The following is a 21,017-nucleotide window of genomic DNA, read 5'->3' as shown; positions in this document are numbered from 1 at the left end:
AGGCGACCAGCTCCAGTCTCGCAGCGCCAATGGCATCTCCCGGCTCCGGCTTTTGGTCCTTCGTGTCCGAAAATGGCTCTGCGGATCCCGAGAACCCTGGCACAGGTAGGAGAACCAGGATGTGTAGCAGACTACCTTTGAGGTTTGCAAGGCTAGGGAGAAGATGAAGGGGGTTTTTCCACCTGCAGCTGGAAACTTCTTTGGACGCTTATCCATGTTCTTGGGGTTGGTCTTGACGGCCCAAGAGACCAAGTCCTCCCCCCCCCCCCCCCCCCCCCCCCCCCACACACACACAGCCCCTGGTCCCCAGGGAAAACAGCCAAAGAAACTTGGGCCCTTTAGGCCGAAGTCTGTGACAGTCCCCTAAAGACTGCGGTGTCTCCCTAACACTGAATTCCGTGAGCTTGGGGTGCCGCCACCATCTTGGTGTCTGAACCCTAGGGAAGGACGTAGTGGCGGTGGGGAAAGGAAATATGGGGAAGGGGAGAGACTGCTTGGCCTGAAAGGAGAGTCTGTGAGGAAGTGGACAGCGTCGGTGGCTATGAAAACTCGCTCCAGCGAGGCAGGGAGGGGAGTTTGCCTGAACTGACGGGTACCAGGAAAGCAAGTCCGAAAGGCCCCGGTGTGAGTTTCTCCGTAGGACAGAAAGCACCTAACCGAGGGTCCCTGCGCGCACTAGGCTCCTACCCGCCGCGCCGAGCCCGGGGCGGTCACGCTGGAGGGAGGCGGCCCGTTCCCCAGCCCGGGGTTTATTGACGTCGTTCAAATAGAACAAAATTTCGCACGTCCGTCTGCTATTTTCTGTCTGCCTCGCTGTCTGCTTGCCTGTCTCTCCCTCCAGCAAGAGCCTGGTGCCAGGTGGCCCAGAAGTTCACAGGCGGCATCGGAAACAAGCTATGCGGTGAGTGCCGGTGTTCCAGAAAAGGAGGGCGGGCAAGGCCGGGCGCCGTGGGGCCTGCGGGGGCAAAGCTGCCTTCTCACCTCCACCTTCCTCATCAGTGGAGTCGGGGTTTCTTTGTTAGGGGCGGGAGGGGCTTAGGGAGCCTTGCCGGGCGGGCGACTGACCGACGCCGGCACTCCGTGTCCTTGCCCAGCCCTGCTCTACCGAGACGCCGAGAAGCCCGCGGAGAGCGATGGGAGCGAGCCGTGGCGGGTAGCCGCCCGAAAGGCAGTCTGTGCGTGCGAACAGAAGCCCTGCAGCTGCCCCAACGCGGACGTCGACTTTGCGCTTCTGCACGCAACAGGTAAAGGCGCCTGGCCGGGCTTGCGGGTGCGCAGCTGCCGCTCGCGCTGCCCGGCCCACCGCAGCCAGGGCCGGCGCTGGAAGCTGTACCCGAGGCTCGAGGTGGCGGGCGCAGATGGGCTCTGCTTGAATCTTAGGCGGAGAGAGAGAAACGCTAGGCCTCCGGATCCTTCCGAGCCCAGATCATAGCCTCTGCGCAGCGCTAGGCGCCGCATTCCAAGGAGGCTCTGCGGCCGCGGCGCTCTGCCCCAAAAGCGCCCTGACGGGCTGCAGGCGACCGAGGAGCCCACGCGCACGGGTGCTCGACGTCGGCTCCCCAGTGCCGCTGAAACCGCGTGTGAGACTCGGTTTCCAGAAACTGTGCCAGTGAGTTCAGCATTTTTTAGACTTTTTAAGTCTTTAGATCGGCAGAATATTTTGTAGCCCAATTTCACAGGAGAATGCTTCCATGTGTGTGAGACCTGTGTGCTTACATCTTCAGTCACCCAAACGCGCGCGTGCACACACACTGACTTGGAAACAGCGAGTCTTCATAAGTCTTCATAACGGGCCAGAGATCTTTACGTTGCATGCTTCTTTTTGTCTGGTTTGCTCGAAGGCATTCCTCAAATATTTCTGAGGTAAAGTGTTCCCATAAACATTTCCAGACGATTTACTGAGAAATGACATTTAGGACTAACCCCTGTGAAATAGATTAATGGAAGTCCTCCTAGAAAAACAAAAACAAGCAATAAGTTATTAATTGAAATGCAAGAATTTGGAGGGGGTTGTCATGTTTCTCATTTATACCCTTCGTCATTGAAAAATGCCCTCCTTTAAAGAATATGTTCAGCATTTCCAAAGCTTTTTTGTGTGTGTGTGCATAAAATCTCTCAGTTTAAAGACACATTGCCAGACAAGATCGTGCCTGAATTATTTCCGCAGTAAAATTAAAATGCGGTGTTTTAATTCCATTCTTTAGACCTGCTGCCAGCTTGTGAAGGAGAAAGGCCCACTTTGGCGTTCCTGCAAGATGTTATGGACATTTTGCTTCAGTATGTGGTGAAAAGTTTCGATAGATCAACCAAAGTGATTGATTTCCATTACCCTAATGAGCTTCTTCAAGAGTATAATTGGGAATTAGCAGACCAACCACAAAATTTGGAGGAAATTTTGATGAATTGCCGGACAACTCTAAAATATGCAATTAAAACAGGTATTGTCTAATTAGATATAATCAAATTCTTTTTTCTTTTACACTTTTTTTCTATAAAAATGCTTTGTGTCTCATGGAGTTACTGATCTTTTCAAAATGGCAAAGTTGTTTTCAGTCTTTTTCTTGTAAATAATGATTATCAGAAAGATTAAAAACAAAAAGCACCCTCTATTACTAGTGCGAATGCTTCTGAAGTTCATTATATTGGAGACTTTATACAATACAGATGGTCAGATTTTACACTGCAAGTATTTGGCCATGGAGATAACCACTGGTGTAGAAGAAACCATTTGTCAGCAGAGGCCAGTAGAAGTGACCCAAAATGAAGCAAGGCAGGAGATACAGAAATGAAAGCTCAAAAAGCAGGATCCAAACAAAAGCCCAAATACCCCAAATACCGGTGTGGCACAGAAAAGGTCAGAAACTGGACTAACCATCCTGTGTAATCACTGAACCAAAGGGATAATATCTTGACATTTTCTCAAATAGCCCAGCTTTCAAATTTGAATTCCTGTTTGCCTTCTATTTTTAAAGAAGTGTACACAAAAGAAAACACAAGATGCACATAGACTAACTTAGTAATTCAGCCATATGAAGTGTGTCCTTCACAGCCACTGTGCAGATAAGATAAAGCAAAAAAGAAGAAGAAAACGGATCTCCTTAGGGCCAATTTTTTTTTAATGTATTTTGTTGATTGAATATTGGTTTTTACACTCTATCCATTTTACAGCCCCTGGTGTAACATTTGTCTGGGTACATTCTATGCTTTCGTTTTATCAGCACAAAGTCAGCTATTCATTTCTGCCCAGGTCATGATTACCCCCTCATCTTCTACATTGTCTCTAATCATCCTAATACGTGTTGGCATGATGACTCATAGAGCAATAAAAATAAATATGAATGAATTTCTGGAGGAAAAAAAAGAATTTGTGGATTTGCATTTATTTGAAGCCTTAAAAAGATTTGCTGGCAAATAAAAATGTAAAATATTCCATGAACTTTAATTACCATGGTAACTTGATCTGTTTATATTGCAAAAATTTTGTTGATGAATTAGTATCTTTCTAATCAACAACAGATATTTTAAGGATGCTTATTGTGAAACTTTGAGCTGTTTTACACCTTCTTTTTGCCAACAATGCTAAAAGGTAGGCATAGAAGAAGCCTTGGGAAATCTATGTACTGATTATCCGTATCCACTTTTGTGAGAGCGTATAGATTTATAACTAGACACATAGGAAAAGAAATTTAACCAGGAGATTTCTCTCAAACTCAGTCTGTGGAGTGTGATTTTTGAAGGCTTATTAGATATCCTTAATGCTTGGAGGACCCAACATGATGTATATAGCAGGCATGAAAAATGTTTTTCCCCCAACTTTTCCTGTATCTGTAGGTACAAACCTGAACACCACTCTTAATTCATTTTGCATGCCCCATTCCTCTAACCTAATATTTAAATGTTAATAGTAAATTGTTACCTATTATTTTTATTGCTACCAAACCAAAAAGAATCTATAGAAATGTTTTACATATCCATTTTTAAAAGCTGGTGGTGTTTGAAATGCAATTTAAGGAGATAAGATAATGGGAATTGCAAGTCAATGAAAGTAATAGTTCTGTCTATCAACGTTCCATTTAGTGGCATGAAAAGATGCATCAATTCAATACTTTGCCATAATGCTTGTAAAACTAAGTACAGGCCAAGTGTAACTCTAGTGCATTTTACTTAAAGTTCACATGAAAAATGTGATTGATTAAGCTGAGTTTTCTAAGCAAACTATATAAATATTAATTCAATATTTCCATATTATTCATACACTACTTAGTCTTCTGGCCTTTTCCCCCCAAATGGCATTTCAGAGAATTAACAGCAGTCCCCTTTTTTCAGCTGGCATTTATAGATTTTTGTACTATAACTGTTGCATTTGACAACTAGGGCTATTTAGAGTCTCTCAAAGTAGTTACCATCCCTGATACCATCAGGCATTTTAATGTTTCTCGGAATATTTTTTTATAAGATACATGTTATCACTTGGTTTCTACTGAGAGTGTTTAACCTGATTTCCACTTAGGTTTCAAGCTTAGAGGGAGGGGAGTGAGGGGCAGGCAGTGCAAAAATTCTTTAAAACGAAGTTTTCAGGTATTGTTAAAATTACCTATGGAAGAAATGTTGAAACTGAAAACTGCAGAAGGATACAATTCTGGAATAGTTGGCGTTTGCAGGGGTCATCAGATTTGGTAGTGGGAGAGAGGGGCTAACATTTTCTTGAATCTTTGAAGCAAACCGTCAGACAAAGGGGATTGGAGCGCCAACGAGTGAGACCGTTCTTGTGTCTGTGTTGTCAGAACATAAAGAGCAGCTTGAACTGAACTTTTGCTCCCTCCCCAACTAACTGTGGACACCAGGGTCAGACCTGCTTGGGACTGGTTATTTGCAGAGTCTGAGCATCCTTTAGGGCTCATTTACTAAACTGAGGGAAGCGTTCCAGAGGCGGAGCGGTTGCGAGCATTGCAATCCGACGTCTGACTCTTGGTCGCGCTGGTTGGGGAGGGTGTGCGTGGCGCCTGATCTCTGAGCGCTGTGGGACTCTGCTCTCAGCGCGCGGGCCGAGGGGGCAGCAGCAACAGCAGCTAAGAGCCCAGGGCTGCCAGGACTCTCGGTTGCACAGGCTCTGAGGCAGGTCTCTCACGTCCCTTTCTCTCACTGAGCCTTGGCTGGATTGGCTGGGCAGCCCTATGAGACAGCCTGTAAGGGTCACGAAAAGAGCAAATGTAATTAGAGGAATATTTCTGCAGAAATCAAGAGGACATGTTGTTCTGACCTATCAGACTGTCTCCTTCCATATTTGCAAATCATTATCAGTGAACCAAAATTTTGAAACAGGAAAGAGTCACCTGAAATGGAAGATCAAGGTCATAAAAAATACAGAATAAGGGAGAGCAAGCAAAGGAAGCATCTACTATCCTCACAGTGTACCAAAAGTAGTCATAGGGTGAATTGGCCTTTGGATATTCTGGGATCACAACACACATCTTGGAATCCCCCTCAATTTTAAGCAGACTTTTTCATACAAAGTTTTCATAGGGTTAAATAGCGTGTGATAATAGACACCAGATTCATCCAGAAATTCACATGGATTGGGAGAGTAGATTAATGGATAGATTTGCTAATCCTTATTAATTTCCTTACTCTAAGAAAAGGCTTAGGGAAAGAGAAATGAAAGGGCTTGGAGAGGGAAGGCAGCTATGATTTCAGCTGTGAGCTGTAATGAAATGGGGAGTCAATGAGGCAGAGAGGAGTGGGGGCTATTCCAGATGGCAGCAGCAGCCAAGAAGGCTTTTTCTCTTTTTAAGGATAGGTAAACTGACAGGGGTCAGCATCAGAGGGCCTGGAAAGAGCAAAAAGATAGAAGGGGCATCGTGCAAGTCCATAGGGAGGTAAAACAATGCTGGAGAATGGACAAGAGACACACCAATCCCAACCCCTTTTAAAATGTGCTCTATCCCAGCTCCTATCTCTCCTCAATGTCTAATTCTCTAGCCACATGCCTGAGGCTGATAAGAGAGCACTCCAGTCCGGGAGATAACTGTGTGTTGACTTTTGTCCCTGCCTTCCCTACTGCCTCCGTTTATCTTGTTTTCCCATACTGTTGATGAGAGACTATCACATCCCCAGGCTTCAGACAGGTGTCCAGTAAGTGGCAGCTACCTTTTTATCAGATTCTATTTCTGTAATTGTTAATGTCCCCAAATTTTTACTGCTAAACAAATCACCAAATTATAGATAGGCTTTTATGGGACAAAACAGGGAAACAGAATTCTAATGAGATATTTGTAATCACATTTTAAATAATAGCCTTAAGAGTATTCAGATGACAACCCCCTTGAGAGAGTTTTAGCAAAATCTAAAAGTTAATTAGATAAGCCTTGCTAATAGACCAGCCAGTCCATTGAATATATCTTCATGTATCATGTTGACAAGACAATGATGTTGGCTGTATTCAGCTTCATTTTAAATCACAACTATGGGGGAGCGCTCTTGTTTATAAACAAATATTCTGACAGAGAAGAACCGACAAGCATTAGCTTTGTCCATGACATCTTTAAACAATCATCACCTGCTGAATCCAGGGCAAGTCACTCAGCACAGTGTCCTATTTTCTCATTTTTGCCCTGTCTTTTGTAATCATCAGCCATTTGCCACTGATATTATTAGGAATGTTAGCATGCCTCTCCGATGTCATGGTACCACTCATTATCAGAACTACAACAAAAAGGGGTTTTTAGAAGCATGAGTGTAAACAGGAAGTGGCCTGTCTTTGAATTGCTTTGGCTTGCACTAGCATTTTTAGTTTGCAAATATATTGAAAGAATGGTAGGAAATAAACTAATGTCCAGATTGCAAACCACATTTGTTATTTTTTATAGGGTATGTTTTAAGGAAATGATGTTTTAAGAGATACCAAAACCCAAAGTAGTGTCTCTTGTTAGAGGGAAACGCTTTTCTGATGTGTGTGTGTGTGTGTGTGTGTGTTTCTCTGAATACGAATTTCCCGTTACGGAAGGATCTGTCAAAGTTGTTTAGCTAGAGAAATCATGCGTTTAAGAGGCACTTATTTCCACTGGCTGCAATCCTGAATGTGATGTTTCATTTTTTTTTTCAGGGCATCCCAGATATTTCAATCAACTTTCCACAGGATTGGATATGGTTGGATTAGCAGCTGACTGGCTGACATCAACAGCAAATACTAATATGTAAGTAGCTGAATGTGTTTTTTTGTGTAATCCAGGATAATTATTCGTGTGATTCCATAGTCTTTAACTCCCATGTTAAAATCTCTTTTTATTAAGTAGCTTCTAAAATAGTAATATGAGCCTCAGAAGTATATGAATGTTTGTTCTAGCTTAATAGAAAATAGTCTTGAAATAGCTTCCATGCAGTCAAATCTATAGAAAAATTTTAAAACACAAAAGGGCCTTTTTTTGGCATTTGGCTTCATAATTATGTATAATGTGAAAGAGAAATGGGACCAAATTTTTAAATGGATTTACTCTGTGATGTTCTTTATTTATTCAATATGATAAACAATCCTTGTGCATTTTACCAATAATTTAAGCTCTTGACTGCAGGGATATAGAAAATCAAGCAAACTTTCTGGAAGACATTATTTTCTCTCTGCTGAATGTTACAATCCTAACGTTTGTGAACGTAGTGCTCCAAAGAGTTCTGTAGATATTGTAAATGTGAATTATTTCTTTGAGTTACATATATAAAATGTGGCTATTACTACATTTCAGGTTCACCTATGAAATCGCTCCAGTATTTGTGCTTTTGGAGTATGTCACACTAAAGAAAATGAGAGAAATCATTGGCTGGCCAGGGGGCTCTGGCGATGGGATATTTTCTCCTGGTATATGATATTTCAACCTTTCTTTATGTTTTTTTTCTGATATGCAATGCCTCATCGTGCACCTAGAAAAGATTAGATATCTGGTCAATGTTTCTGCTGAGGTTAAATAGGCTGTATGTTAATCAAAAGAATGAGTGTCATTAAGCACGTATGGCCATTGAACACTTCCAAGCTAACAACTGCACGCTTTAACTTTAGTAACTTATATGTTCATAAACAGCATAATCAGAGATACTTACCTGGTACTTCTAATGTGATTCGATATGCAGGATGTGTGGATCCTGTAGAATAAAGGAATAAAGATTCCAAATAAGGGAAAAAAATCACTCTCTGATGCTCTTCCCAGAATAAGTGAAAGGAAAAGGGTGTCATCATTTAATAAAGCCTTCGCTGTTCGAGGATGCATAACAAGGCAGATCTGTTTAACAGAGCACATGCACCATCTACCCTTTCACATAACAAGCAGAGAAGCTGATTTACACTGATTTCAAGGACAGCAGAGAGTACCTCAGGAGGCAATTTCTTAGAGCTAAAAACGGGGGCAATGATTTCTTCAAGAGGTTTCTCATTCCTTTTCTTTATCATGCCACTTAATCTTTTCCATGCTGCCTTTTATCACCAGCTGTTGCATTCTAAGCTCCATTATTTACATCTCTTCCAGCCACGAGGATCAACCTGAAACAAAAAGCCCTGCCCTTGAATCCCAGGTCTGTGTGTTACCTTGGTTTGATGCAGAGAGGAAACGAAGTTAGGAAGGGAATGGGAAGAGCAAGCCACTGACCCATGGCAAGGAAACCTGGTCTGCAGATCATCACCTAAGCAGTGCAAGAGGGAGGGGCCATCAGAAGGGAGTGGACGATTCCCCAGGGCTCAGGACACTGACACTTACCCCACTGGAGAGGCCAGAGCCGCGCCCACCATTATGCCAGGCTTCTTGTTCTTGGTTGCCAGCGAGTTGACTCCAACTCATGGCAGCTCCATGTCTGTCACAGTAAAAGTGTGCTCCATAGGGTTTTCAAGGCTGTGACCTTTTGGAAGGAGATCACTAGGCCTTTCTTCCCAGGCACCTCTGGTTGGGTTAGAACCACCAACCTTTCTGCTACTAGTCCAGCGCCTAAACATTTGCGCCACCCAGGGACCTATGCCTGGCTTATCAAAGACCAAATCCTATTCTCTTTTAGCAAATCTACAAAGACAAGAGGATGATCAGGACAGAGAGGGGGAAAAAGGAAAAGGGGGAAAGAAGAAATGATGAACAGGAAACAGTGGCCTCAAGGCCAGGGCTTAAATTAAGCAGGTTTGCCTACAAGCTCAGATCTACTATTTTGTTAATGTTTTTAAGGATATAGCACAATTTTTCAGGGGCTGAAGGGAAATGTGTTAGTTAAATGGAAAGGAAAGTTAGTCTTTTTTTTTTTAAGTCATTGAACACAAGCTGTGATGAATTTAAACTGGCCTTTATTTTGTAGCAAAAGAAAGGCCTGGCAATCTACTTCCGAAAAATCAGCCACTGAAAACTCTGTGGAGCACAGTTCTACTCTGACACACATGGGGTCACCATGAGTTAGAATCAACTCAATAGCAACTGGTTTATTTTGTAGAAAATGTTGTATTTAGTTTTCCCTTTGGAAAATCTTCTCCTGTCAAGGGGGCTCTGTCATCATTGTCTGGAACTGAGGCTTCTAAGGTAGTTTTCATGAGGAATTAGGTAGAGTTCAGAAATCAACATCGTTGCTACCTTTATTGTCCTTCCTGATTCTATGGTTGGTGGTGGGACTGAGCTGTCCATAAGGGAACTGGGAGCAGCTTTGCCTCTCCTTTGCTGGTTCCCAGGAGTGGGGAGAAAATAGGTACACTTGTTGACCCTGAATACTTGGCTAAGGGGGCTGACAGGGCTATTTAACTGGCTTGTCTGGTGACCCACATGCCCCAGAAAAATATATACCCAGGGAAAGAATCCTCTTTGGCAGTTCTGCTAGGCTAAGTATGCTCTATCCAGAGGCCCAGAAGCTGCTTCCTTCTCTCAGGGCTGCTGAGCCTTTAGGCAGAAGATGACCCGGCTGCTAAAGAAATAGTGAGAAGGCAGGTCTGGGAGCTTCTTGGGTAATCGCACTGTGTGGTGCACTTTCTTTGTGTGCACCTTCCTTCGTTTCCTCTCCCCTTATCTCTTCCCTAGCCTTTCTAAGAAGAACAGCTAGAGCACTGGTTCTCAACCAGGAGAAATTCAGCCCCAGGGGAAATTTGGCAATCTCTGGAGACATTTTTGACTGTCAGGACTTAGGGGGCAGGGGGACATACTACCGGCATTTAGTGGGTAGAGGTCAGGGGTGCTGCTAAATATCCTATAATGCACAAGACAGGCACAGCCCTCTGCAACAAAGAATTTCCCAGCCCCAAATGTCAGTGGTGCCAAGATTAGCTATGAGCTAGAGTGAAAGTTCTTTTAAAAGCTGGCCCCTTATTCAACAACTTCCACACAGTCAAACTTTAGACAGGGTGTCTGCTCAGAGTAGTCCTAACCCGGATTCTGTGTGTGCCATGTCTCTGGAATCCAGAAGAGATAGGAATTGCCCTCTTTCTAGCTGATGTCAGAGCTCAGGACCTGGGTGATTACTGCTCTGTGCCAGGCAGGCTAATGAGGCAAAGGTCAAGGTTCTGCATGGTCCAATCACCTTGGCACAGAGAACCCTTCTGTTCACAGCACCCATGTGATGGCAGGGCCTGGGGGTGTCCCCCTTTGGGTGGGAGGAGGAGGTAGACCATCACTCTGCTTCCTGATCTCATGCCTTCCATGCCAGCATATTCATTTGCATTCACAACAATCTGTCTTTTTCCTGGATAAAAAAATCCTCAGCTTCCCAGCAACCCTGGGGAAAGCTCACTTTTCACTTGTCAAGCGAGACCCAGCGTATGGTATGAAATCTGACAATTTTAGGATGACATAGAAAAACTAATTCAATATGGGCTTAAATTTCCCTTAATTGTGTGTTTCCCTAGAATTACAAAATAAGATTTTGTTAACTATTAAAATTATATTTCAATAATATCTTCAAGAGGGAAAAAGAGTCTTGGAGAATTCACAGGTGAGTAGGATGAGATGGGTTTGGATTATTCTGCATTCTGTAAGATTGTTGATTAATAGCTCACACTATTAATAGCAACTGATTTGTCTCAATCCAAGTGAAATGAAAAGAACTGAAGGTTCTCCCTCAAGATACAGGATTTTCATAGGCCTAATCCATAATGACCACTCTCACACACTGGGAAGGAAGGCAAAAATTTCTGTGTTCTTAAAAGCCTCCTTTTAAGGACCAGAATCTATTGCAATTTCTCTTAGTGAAGGAATGGGGTTTGGAGGGGTAGCATTCGTGCTATGGTTGGGCCCAATCTGCCTTCTCTGAACTCTCTTAGCTCTTGCCTTTGAGTCTGAGGAGGACTCTAGATCAGTAGAAATGAGGAATGTTGCTTGCATGTGAAATGATGTTGATACTGAATAGGAAGAGTAACTACATTGCTGTGCACTTTAGGTGGAGCCATATCTAACATGTATGCCATGCTGATTGCACGCTTCAAGACGTTCCCAGAAGTCAAGGAGAAAGGAATGGCTGCCATTCCCAGGCTCATTGCCTTCACATCCGAACATGTACGTGTTTCTGTTCTTCCCAAGTTTAAGGCTATAGTCTATATTCTGTAAACTCCAACTTGAAGGAAAGCTATCTGGACATGCTTTATCCCCAGAGGTTCTCTTTCTGGAATACACATCTTGGGAGAGAGGGAGGGGGGAGAACAGCTGAGTGGTACAAGTGTTGTCCTCCTTGTCTCTTTGAAATTTAGGAAGACACGGAAAGATAAAGCATAATTTTTTTCAACATCTATAATGCTTACACTTCACTTCTCTGTAATAATGTGTGTTGAGGAGAGGGGAGGAGGAGGGCAGAGTGACTATGAACTTTTTTGAGTCATTGACTCTGTGCCTCTACAACTCAAAACTCTGGAGTATCCTCTTGGTATAATCTTTCTGTTTGAAAATTAAGTCAGCTGATCATGGTGCCTTGAAACATTTAATGTTAAGTTCTGGCTGACTTCATCAGACGTTTTATCATTGTGTAGAAATAGCACTGGGGTCTATCATGTCTGTTCTCTGGGACAGATGTGTCTCAGCTGAACCTGGACTCCAGTCTAGTCCTTACTTTCAGCGGCCTGCAGAAAATTCATGCACTTAATATCACCGGGGAATTGAAAAAAGCAGGCCCACCCTGTTCATGTAAATTCAGGTGGCCTAGTAACCAGCTTTCTCTCACATGCCAGGGGAAAGAGGCCAACTGCACAGGGCCACACTGCAGCTATTTGAGCAGCATCTTAGTTCCGAACTCTCCCACCACATAGCTCCTGTGACCAACCAGAGACCTGCTCCTGGATAGGCGCTAGAGAAGCATTGCCTGCCCTGTAATTCACAAGCTTATTCCTTCACAAAGTAGCCTAGGGTCTGGAAAACAGTTGCCTCACAGAAAATCAACAAGCCCTATGTTCACTGGGGAAATTAGAGAAGGGGAGGGAAGGAAGAGGTTTATAGGGAGACTTGGGGCTCCTCTAAGGAGGTCACAGTCAAGAGGAGCAGGGATCCATAGTGGTTCTCAGATCTACCACTGAATAGTCTGGAGGTCAGAAGTCTAAAATGGTCAGGCAGGACTTGGCTTCTTCTGGAGGCTCTAGGCCCTTACCTTTTCCAGCTTCTAGAGGAAGCTTTGCTTGGCTTGTGGCCCCTTTCTCTATTTTCTAAGCACAGCATCTTCATTTCTCTCCCTCTCTCTCTCTGTCACTCTGTCTCTCATCTCTGGCTCCATTGTCACATCTCCTTTTCCGACTCTCCCGCCTCTCTCTTTCTCTTACAAGGACCCTGGTGATTACATTGGGCCCATTCGAATAATCCAGGATAATCTCCAGATCTCAAAACCCTTAACCTAATCACATCTGCAAAGTCCCGTTTGCCACGTAAAGTAACATATTCACAGGTCTTGGGGATTAGGATGTAGATATCTTTGCGAGGGGGGCATTATTGTGCCTACTATACCTAGTACCCCACCATCTTATAACATTCACTCTCAGTTTCTCCAAGGGTATAAACATTTTTTTTTCCCAAGTACTATTTCTCTGAAGTGGAGTTGGACCTCTGTGTAGTTAAATGTTACTACATTCTCAGCCTCAAAAAGCCAAGACGATCTTATATTGGGCATCTTTTCCTTTTGACTTCCATGCCGTTTCTACAACTTGAAACAAAGTTGGTCCCTCTGCTGGTCATCACTCTGATTTCTACATGAGCTTCCAGGGTCAAGCTTGACGTAAATTGGCTTAGCCTTACCCTGAAAGCTCAGGCTGTGTGGTCTGAGGATAATTTTGCTATGCCTTCTTTTCTTGATATTGCAAACTTAGAGTCTACTTCTTTATTTCTAAAGGAAAGAAAGGTGATTCAGCTATAAAACAACCATTCAGTTCAATTCTCCCCCCTCCTTCCTGTATCTCTACTGTGCACATAGGCATTATGGAAGAACATTTGAATTATGAACATTTCCTAAAATATCAATTGGTTCTAACTGGAGGCTTATCATTTTTGACAAATGAACCATTATTCTAGTGTCTAATATCTGATTCCTATTTAACAGTTTCCAAAATACTTACAATATACATAAGCACATTTGACTCTCATAGCAACACTGTGGGGCAGGCGGAACAGAGGTTGTTAGCAGCATTTTAAAGATGAAGAAGCTGATACTAGGTGGGTTCAATGATTGCCAGCAGTCTCACAATCAGGTAAGGCAGACCAGGCTCAAGGAGTCTCTGGGTACTGCAAATGGTTAAGTGCTACACTGCTAACTGAAAGGCTGATGGTTTAAAACCCACCCAGAGACCCTGGGAGGCAGTCCTGTGACCTGCTTCCTAAAGGTCACAGCCTTGAAAACCCCATGGAGCAATTCCACTCTGCACACATGGGATTGCCATGAGTTGGAATTGACTCAGTGGCAGCCAACAACAACAACAGAGCCTGGCTCAGACCTGGTTTCCTGACTCCCAGACCAGTGGCCATTCCTGGCCCCAGTGACCACTGCAGAAATAAGATGAAAAGATCCAGCAATAAAGTTTTGTAAACTACAGCTCATCAATTAATTATATACCTTCCTAGATCAAATTCCTACCATGAGCTGTTTCCTTAATGTGAACTAAAAAAAAAGAAAAGGAAATAAAAAATAACCAAACCTGTTACCGTTGAATCGATTCAAACTCATAGAGATCCCGTGTGTTACAGAGTAGAATTGTGCTCCATAGGGTTTTCTTGGCTGTAATCTTTAAAGAAACAGATTGCCAGGCCTTTTTTCCATGGAGCCACTGGGTGAGTTCAAACTACCAACCTTTAGGTTAGTAGCTAAGCTCAAAGCATTTGATCTCCTTAGTGTGGAACCTCCTTAGTGTGAAGATGATGTTAAACTGTTAGCCCCCCACCACACCCCACCCCAGTTCTCCTCATTAACACCCAGAACTGGGCTGGAGAGGGTTTTCAGAGCTCATTTAAAGCTCTCCTCTGTCTCTTTGAAGACTTGATCCAAACCATTCTGGCCAGATGAGCTCTTAAACGTGAGTCCTGCCCTTGAAGCTCCAGATAAAGAGGTAACACAATCCTCATCTCTATTTCCTTCTGGGCTCTAGACCTCGGGGCTTGACCATTACCTTCTATTCATCATTTAGTGTGGGTCCTTCCTGCTTCAGGACAGCCCACACATTCCCTTTGTCTTCCCAGCCCCAGAAATAGACCTCCACAGGCTGAAGAAAATTCCCAAGTCATTTCTCAAATGTTTTTTCTACAGACTAAACTATTTCAATCCTTATATCGAGATTTCTTTCCTGAACTCCTTGGCCTGCAGGAAGAAAGTGTAGTGGAGGCGCTACTGTGTGAATCCTTTGAGGAGAGGGAAGGCCAATGGCTAAGGCAGAGCTGCTTCAGGTGGTGTTTCTCCTCATCTCTTTGAGAGGTTTCCAAGACTCAAGACTTTTGGAGAATCAAATAACTTTTTAAAACACTTACCTCAGCACATAGAAAACCAAAAACCAAACCTGTTGTCACCGAGTTGATTCTGACTCATGGCAACTCTTTGTGTTACAGAGCAGAACTGCTCCATAGAGTTTTCTTGGCTGTAATCATTACAGAAACAGATCATCAGGCCTTTCTTCTGCAATGCTGATGGGTGGGTTTGACTCTACATAAATACTAGGTAATTTCAAAATACAACAACAACCTTGTTTTATAGCTGAAGAAACTAAGCCCTAGAGCGGGGAGACAATTTGCCCAAGGTTTCATGGCCAGTTAATGGCAGAGCCAGATCTAGAGCCTCAGTTTCCCAACAATCCCAACACTGCTTTTTCAACTACCATGTTCAGATAGCCTGAAGACTGCTCTCTAGCTGGCTGCTCTAAATTCATTTGTAGCATCTTTTCTCAAATCCCATTTTGCATGTTGACTATTCTAGGGCTATATAATTTCCTGATCAATTGAACTAGGCCAAGTTACTATCCTTTCTTCTATCCTGAACATCGAGTTTATAACTTGGCATGTTCAGAGCCCTAGAGATGGAAATGACTTTGAAAGACTCTTCTAGTTTTCTAGCATCCAACCAAAACTTTGCATATTCAGGCAGCAAAGTATCTTCTTTTGTTTTCTAAATGACCCTTCACCCTCTCTCTATTGCATACCACTATGTCTCCCCATCTCCCTTCTGGCCACTAACACACACTAGAACTTTACTTAGCTGATACGGAGGGCAAGTTATTGAATTTTTCTTTGTTTAAATCAACTGTTTTCTTACAAAACTTGAAAAAGACTACATTAAATAAATGGTATGCTTGAACTGCATTAGAAGTGGAGAAAACAGTGAGTGGAAACAAGAGAGGACATTTAAACTATGAGTAAAGAGTTCCAAAGTTATTTTCTTCCAAAGAAGTATAGATTCACAGAATCTCAGAATTGGGAGGGGTCTTAAAATCTGTCTGGTTCAACATTCATCCTTTGCTGGAATCTCATTACCTTACCTGTATCTTCAGTGGTGGAAAAGCTTCACAGAAATTAATCTGATGAGTTTCTGGTCCTTTCTTCAGAGTAGGTTTTGAAAGAAGCTAAGATCCCAGCTCAATAATTCACATCTCCAGCTCTGAATCCTTTGAAAGCCCTACCATGAGCTTAATTCTAAATTTATCTTATTTCCTCATGTGGCACAAGCTCTTCCAGAAATAGCTTCAGTGAAACAGCATAATCTAATTTAGGAAAAAATGTTCATAATCATAGCAGACACTGGAATCTTTTTGGTAAATCCATAACTAACTTACTTTCCACTCTTCACGTCCCAGCCCAACTCACATCTAGTCGCCAGTATCCTATAGAGTCCCCTCATGACCCCAGCCTACTCTGTGGGTAGGTTAATTGTCATAATTGCTTCAGAAAAATGATTTTCAGATGGCAACACTATTTGAGAGAATTTCAATTCAAAAATAAATCTTGTTTATGTTAAAAAAAAAAAAAATCACAGTGACCTGGGCAGCTTGTAAAAAGGGCAGCTTCCATGTAATGCTATCCTCCCGTCAGGCAGGAACTTAGCTGGCCAGAACTGACAGTAAGTGAAATTGTGGCAAGAACTCGGTTTACCTCTAGCACTCCATGCCACATTTCTAGGAGTCCCTGGGTGGTACAAATGGTTAATGCAATCAGCTGCTAACTGAAAAGTTGGATGTTCGAGTCTACACGGAGATTCCTCAGAAGAAAGGCCTGGTAGTCTACTTCCAAAAAATCAGTCATTGAAAACACTGAGGAGCACAGTTCTATTCTGACACACGTGGGTCACCATGAGTCGGAGTCACCTCCACGACAACTAGTTACTGGCCTGCTTCTACATTCCTGCCTCCTTTTTGCTTCCTTTCACTTCCATGTTATTTTATCCTTTACTCAGTCCCATCAAAGCCTACTCTCAGGAAAAAGCCTGAAAGCCATGCTGAGGTGTAAGTAGTAGGTAAAACTTCAGTGTTGCCTCCTCAGGGGTATTTCCATTGCAATAGGAGACCAAGGAATGAGGCAGTGAAGCACAATTCCAGCTACTGGAGAATGAAATCAACGCTTTCTTGCTTCCTTCTTTCCTTCCTTGCTTCCTTTCTTCTTTGCTTTCTTGCTTCCTTCCTTCCTTCCCTCAGTGCTGCTATGTGCCAGGCATTGTCTCAGGCACCAGGGAGACAGTGGAGAACAGAACAGACCGCTGCCTGCTCTCCTGGAACATCCCTGTACTGGGGGGTGAAAGGAAAGAGGAGGAGTCTACAGGGGACAGCCAACCTTTCCAGTGCCCCTAAGATCACATTCCTCATCCAGTGATTGACTCCCCCTTGCTCCAAGTGCCAGATCAGCAGGGACTAGAAAGAGTGAGCTTTCTTTAGTTTACTAGTTAAGCCCACAAGTTTGGAATTAACTAGAAATGATGACAGGCCTTGCTCTGCCGACTCCCAGGGTGACCTCAGATTAGCTACTTCATTTCTTCCCCATCAGCAAAATAGGGATTATGACACCTCACTCATATGGGTGTTAAGAGGATGCAGTTAGATAATACATGTAAATGGGTATCACACAGTTCTGGCACTTGGTAAGCACTCAACAAATGGCAGCTAACATTGCTATTATCATCAGCCACCTATTGCTTCTCCCAAGGGTTCCTGCGTGGTGCACTCAACAAATAACCGAAAGATGGGCAGTTAGAACCTACCCAGTGGCTCCACAGAAGAAAGGCCTGGTGATCTGCTTCCATAAAGATTGCAGCCAAGAAAGCCCTATGGAGAAGTTCTACTCTGTAACACATGGGGTCTCCATGAGTCAGAATGGGTTTTGTTTTATTAGTTCTCCCCAGTGTCCCTCATGAAGAAAGAGGCAAGAGGGAGGCAGCAGGGGGAGCTGTGAGTCAGGGGATATATCTGGGAGCAAACTGTTTCCTTAAGATGGATGTGCTCCCTCTTCTGAAATACCAGAGCACTACTCAAGGATTCATAGCCTTAGGAAAGTTTGGATCCTCTACTTACTCATATAATTTTGAGATTTCCCTACATATTCCATATGATATACATTTAAGACATAGAGTAAATTAACATTTGTTTTGTTTGAATATTTTAAAGTTCTGCTTGAGGTAGCTAGGGAGACCTGAGGATGGTATCACAGTAGGTAGGAGGATGGGAGAATAAGGGCCACAACTTGTAAGCACCTAGTGAGTGCCCAAGGAGCCCTGGTAGCACAGTGGTTAAGCACTTAGCTGCTAACCGAAAGGTCAGCGGTTTGAACCCACCAGCTGCTCTGGGGGAGAAAGATGTGGCAGTCTGCTCCCAAAAAGATTACAGCCTTGGAAACCTATGGGGAAGTTCTACTCTGTCCTATATAGTTGCTCCGAGTCAGAATCAACTTGACAGGTTTTAGTGAATGCCCGGCAAGCCGTAGGCACTTTACATACATTATCTATACTTCTCACTGCTGAGAGAGGGCTTTGTCATTGCAGCTGAGCAAACAACGGCTCAGAACAAGAAAGTAACTTACCCAAATAGAGCCAGGTGTCCAACCCAGGTCATTTTGTCTCAAATGACCTCTCCCCATTGCACAATTTTATTTCACTCTTCTGGGCCCCTAAAGTCATGGGAATAAGTGCTTTCCGTTAGAGTGGTCACTGAGTCTGAATACAAACTCAGTACTGATGTTTGTCACCAAATATCACCTTTGGATCACTTTTCATGTAAAACTTAATCTTGGTACAGACCACTGCTTTCTTTCAACACATATTTAGGGCGCAAGCTCACAGTGGGGTGACTTTAAACTACTAGTTAGAATTGGGTGAGAATAATAATGTAGCAGCTTCACAGAAATGCTTTGTGTGAAGAGCCACATCGGCTCTGAATCACACAGAGTCTCTAAGACCGAGGCTGGGTGGTCCCCTCTCCTCCAAATCATAATAATTAGAAATAAATGAGGCAGTTTCACAGAGTATACAATTCTTTGTAACTCAGATGCTTTAGAAAGTTGAATCTGCTCTTGTAGACCATTTGATAAGCAGAAGCAAGAACAAGGGAGACTTGTCTTTCTAAGGCAGAAGTAGCTATCAAGTCCGTCAAATCTTAGGATGTATAGGAGGCAAATCAACAGGGATGTCTGAGGGGTGTGGAAAAAGAGGAGGACAAGGGGAAGACTGTTAGTACTGGGATCACTGAGGTGGATGAACATCCAAGGCATAGGGAAGATCTACTAGTTTGGGGATCCCTGGATATAATAATCCCCGTTCACCTCTATTCAGTGTCCCTCCACACACACTCCGTTCATTCTTTCCACAAAGAGGAAAGTGTTAGGACAAAAGAATCCAGTCCCAGGACAACTGATAGACCTTAGAACTAGAAGGTAGGGCTTTTGGTAGAATGTCAGAAGAGTTAAGAGCTGGGATTTCCAACCTAGCGTGCCCTTCTCTTTCTTCCTTTGAAGTCTCTGGGTTGCTTCTTTCTTCCCTCAAGAAGCTGGTCTGGTTAGAAGGCCTGTAGCTGCTTCCTGCTTGGGAAGGGTTTCATTCCGTCTTAGGCCTTTTGAGTGGGTGCCAAGAAGACCTCTAGACTTGCTTTCAGAATAGGCCTGAGACTAGAGTCACTGGGATCCATTTAGCCTAACATCATCTGACCCCAATCACCAAGACCACACCTCAACATTGGGATCTGGGGCCAAAGATTTATGGCAACAAATAGCAGACATTTCCCTGGACTTCCCTCTAAGTATATGGTTAACAAATTCAACAAATATTTATTAACTATATACTACAGCAAAGTCTTTGCCCTCGTGCAACTACTTAGGGAACAGAAAGTAAACTAGTAAATATATGCTATAATATCAGATAGTGACAAGAGAGTGGAGTAGTAATGGGCTAGTTTACAAGATGGCCATCAAAGGTCTTTCTGAGGAGATGACATGTGAGTAGAGACCTGAGTCAAATGAAGGACGGAGCCATATAAATACTTGAGGAAAAAAATTTCCAGGAAAACGAAATAGCAAGTACAAAGGCTCAGAGGCGAGAATAAGCTTAGCAAGCTCAAGAAAGACCAAGAAGGCCAGTACTACCAGTAAGAATAAGTGAGGGCTAAGGAAGTAGGAGATGAAGTGGGAGAGGTAGCTGGGAACTGAGGACTGTCTTAATAATCTTAGTGTCCCCTATGCCTAGCACAGGCTTTCTCATGAAAACCTGTGGTCCACTAGGCAGCTGAATCTGAGTCTCAGTTAAATATTTGGATGTGACTAACAATGGCTTTGTGGAGCCTAGGTGGCGCAGTGGTTAAGAGCTTGGCTGCTAACCAAAAGGTCAGCAGTTCGAATCCACCAGCTACTTCTTGCAAACCCTACAGGGCAGTTCTACTCTGTCCTATAGGGTCACTATGAGTCAGAATCAACTCGACAGCAACGGGTTCTTTTTTTGTTTTAACAATGGCTTGGAGTCCCTGGGTGGTATAAATGGTTGGCGTGCTTGGCCACTAACTGAAACGTTGGAGGTTTAAGTCCACCCAGAGGCACCTTGGAAGAAAGGTCTGGTGGTCTACTTCTGAAAAAAAATCATCCATTGCAAGCCCTATGAAGTATAGTTCTACTCTGACACACATGGGGTTTCCATGAGTCAGAATCAACTCAACACCGACTGGTTTTACGAATTTAACAATGGTTTAAAAGAATTAATCAGCCATTGAAGCCAAGAATTAATTCCAACTGCGTATCTAAATTCTAATAGAGGAAGAGAAACTAGTACGGCAGGAGACTGAGATGGTTTGCCTCAGAGCTTTCTATCATTTGCCTTAATCTCCCACCATCCCTAAAGGGAAGTAAGATTTATTGTTCCCATTAAAGAGAGAAGGAACTGATGCTGCAGCCCCAAGCCATAGGGCTAGATGGAATGCAGAGCTCAGCCCCCTCTACCCCAGCTTGATGGGGTCTCAGTTCCATTCCTTCTTTTTTATTTTTTTATTTTTATTTTTTTTCATATTTTATTGTACTTCAGGTGAAGGCTTATATAACAAATAGTTTCTCATGAAACAGTAGTACACATGTTGTTTTATGACATTGGTTAACAACCCCACAACATATTAA

At 43.3% G+C, this 21,017-nt stretch overlaps 1 protein-coding gene and 1 long non-coding RNA gene across 2 annotated transcripts in view; one reads left to right on the top strand and one right to left on the bottom strand.

Annotated features, from left to right (window-relative positions):
* The window catches only part of GAD2 (glutamate decarboxylase 2), a 115,386-nt gene continuing 94,369 nt past the window's right edge, over nt 1-21,017 (top strand). The window contains exons 1-7 of the mRNA XM_004380525.2: nt 1-105; nt 842-901; nt 1,095-1,244; nt 2,205-2,438; nt 7,103-7,193; nt 7,737-7,849; nt 11,377-11,492. Of these exons, the coding sequence (XP_004380582.1) occupies nt 30-105; nt 842-901; nt 1,095-1,244; nt 2,205-2,438; nt 7,103-7,193; nt 7,737-7,849; nt 11,377-11,492 (840 nt within the window). The 5' untranslated portion in view covers nt 1-29. The remainder of the gene's footprint in view (nt 106-841; nt 902-1,094; nt 1,245-2,204; nt 2,439-7,102; nt 7,194-7,736; nt 7,850-11,376; nt 11,493-21,017) is intronic.
* Nucleotides 1,261-8,798, bottom strand: LOC111821276 (uncharacterized). The gene is made up of 4 exons (XR_002824723.1): nt 8,739-8,798; nt 8,357-8,524; nt 8,089-8,130; nt 1,261-1,952 (listed from the first exon to the last, which is right to left on the bottom strand). It is a non-coding gene; the product is annotated as an uncharacterized LOC111821276 (long non-coding RNA).

Source organism: Trichechus manatus, unplaced genomic scaffold (assembly GCF_000243295.1).
Source record: "Trichechus manatus latirostris isolate Lorelei unplaced genomic scaffold, TriManLat1.0 scaffold00075, whole genome shotgun sequence".
Taxonomy (NCBI): Eukaryota; Metazoa; Chordata; class Mammalia; order Sirenia; family Trichechidae; genus Trichechus; species Trichechus manatus.
Note: the sequence above shows the minus strand (reverse complement) of the source record. Positions and strands in the feature narration are given on the sequence as shown.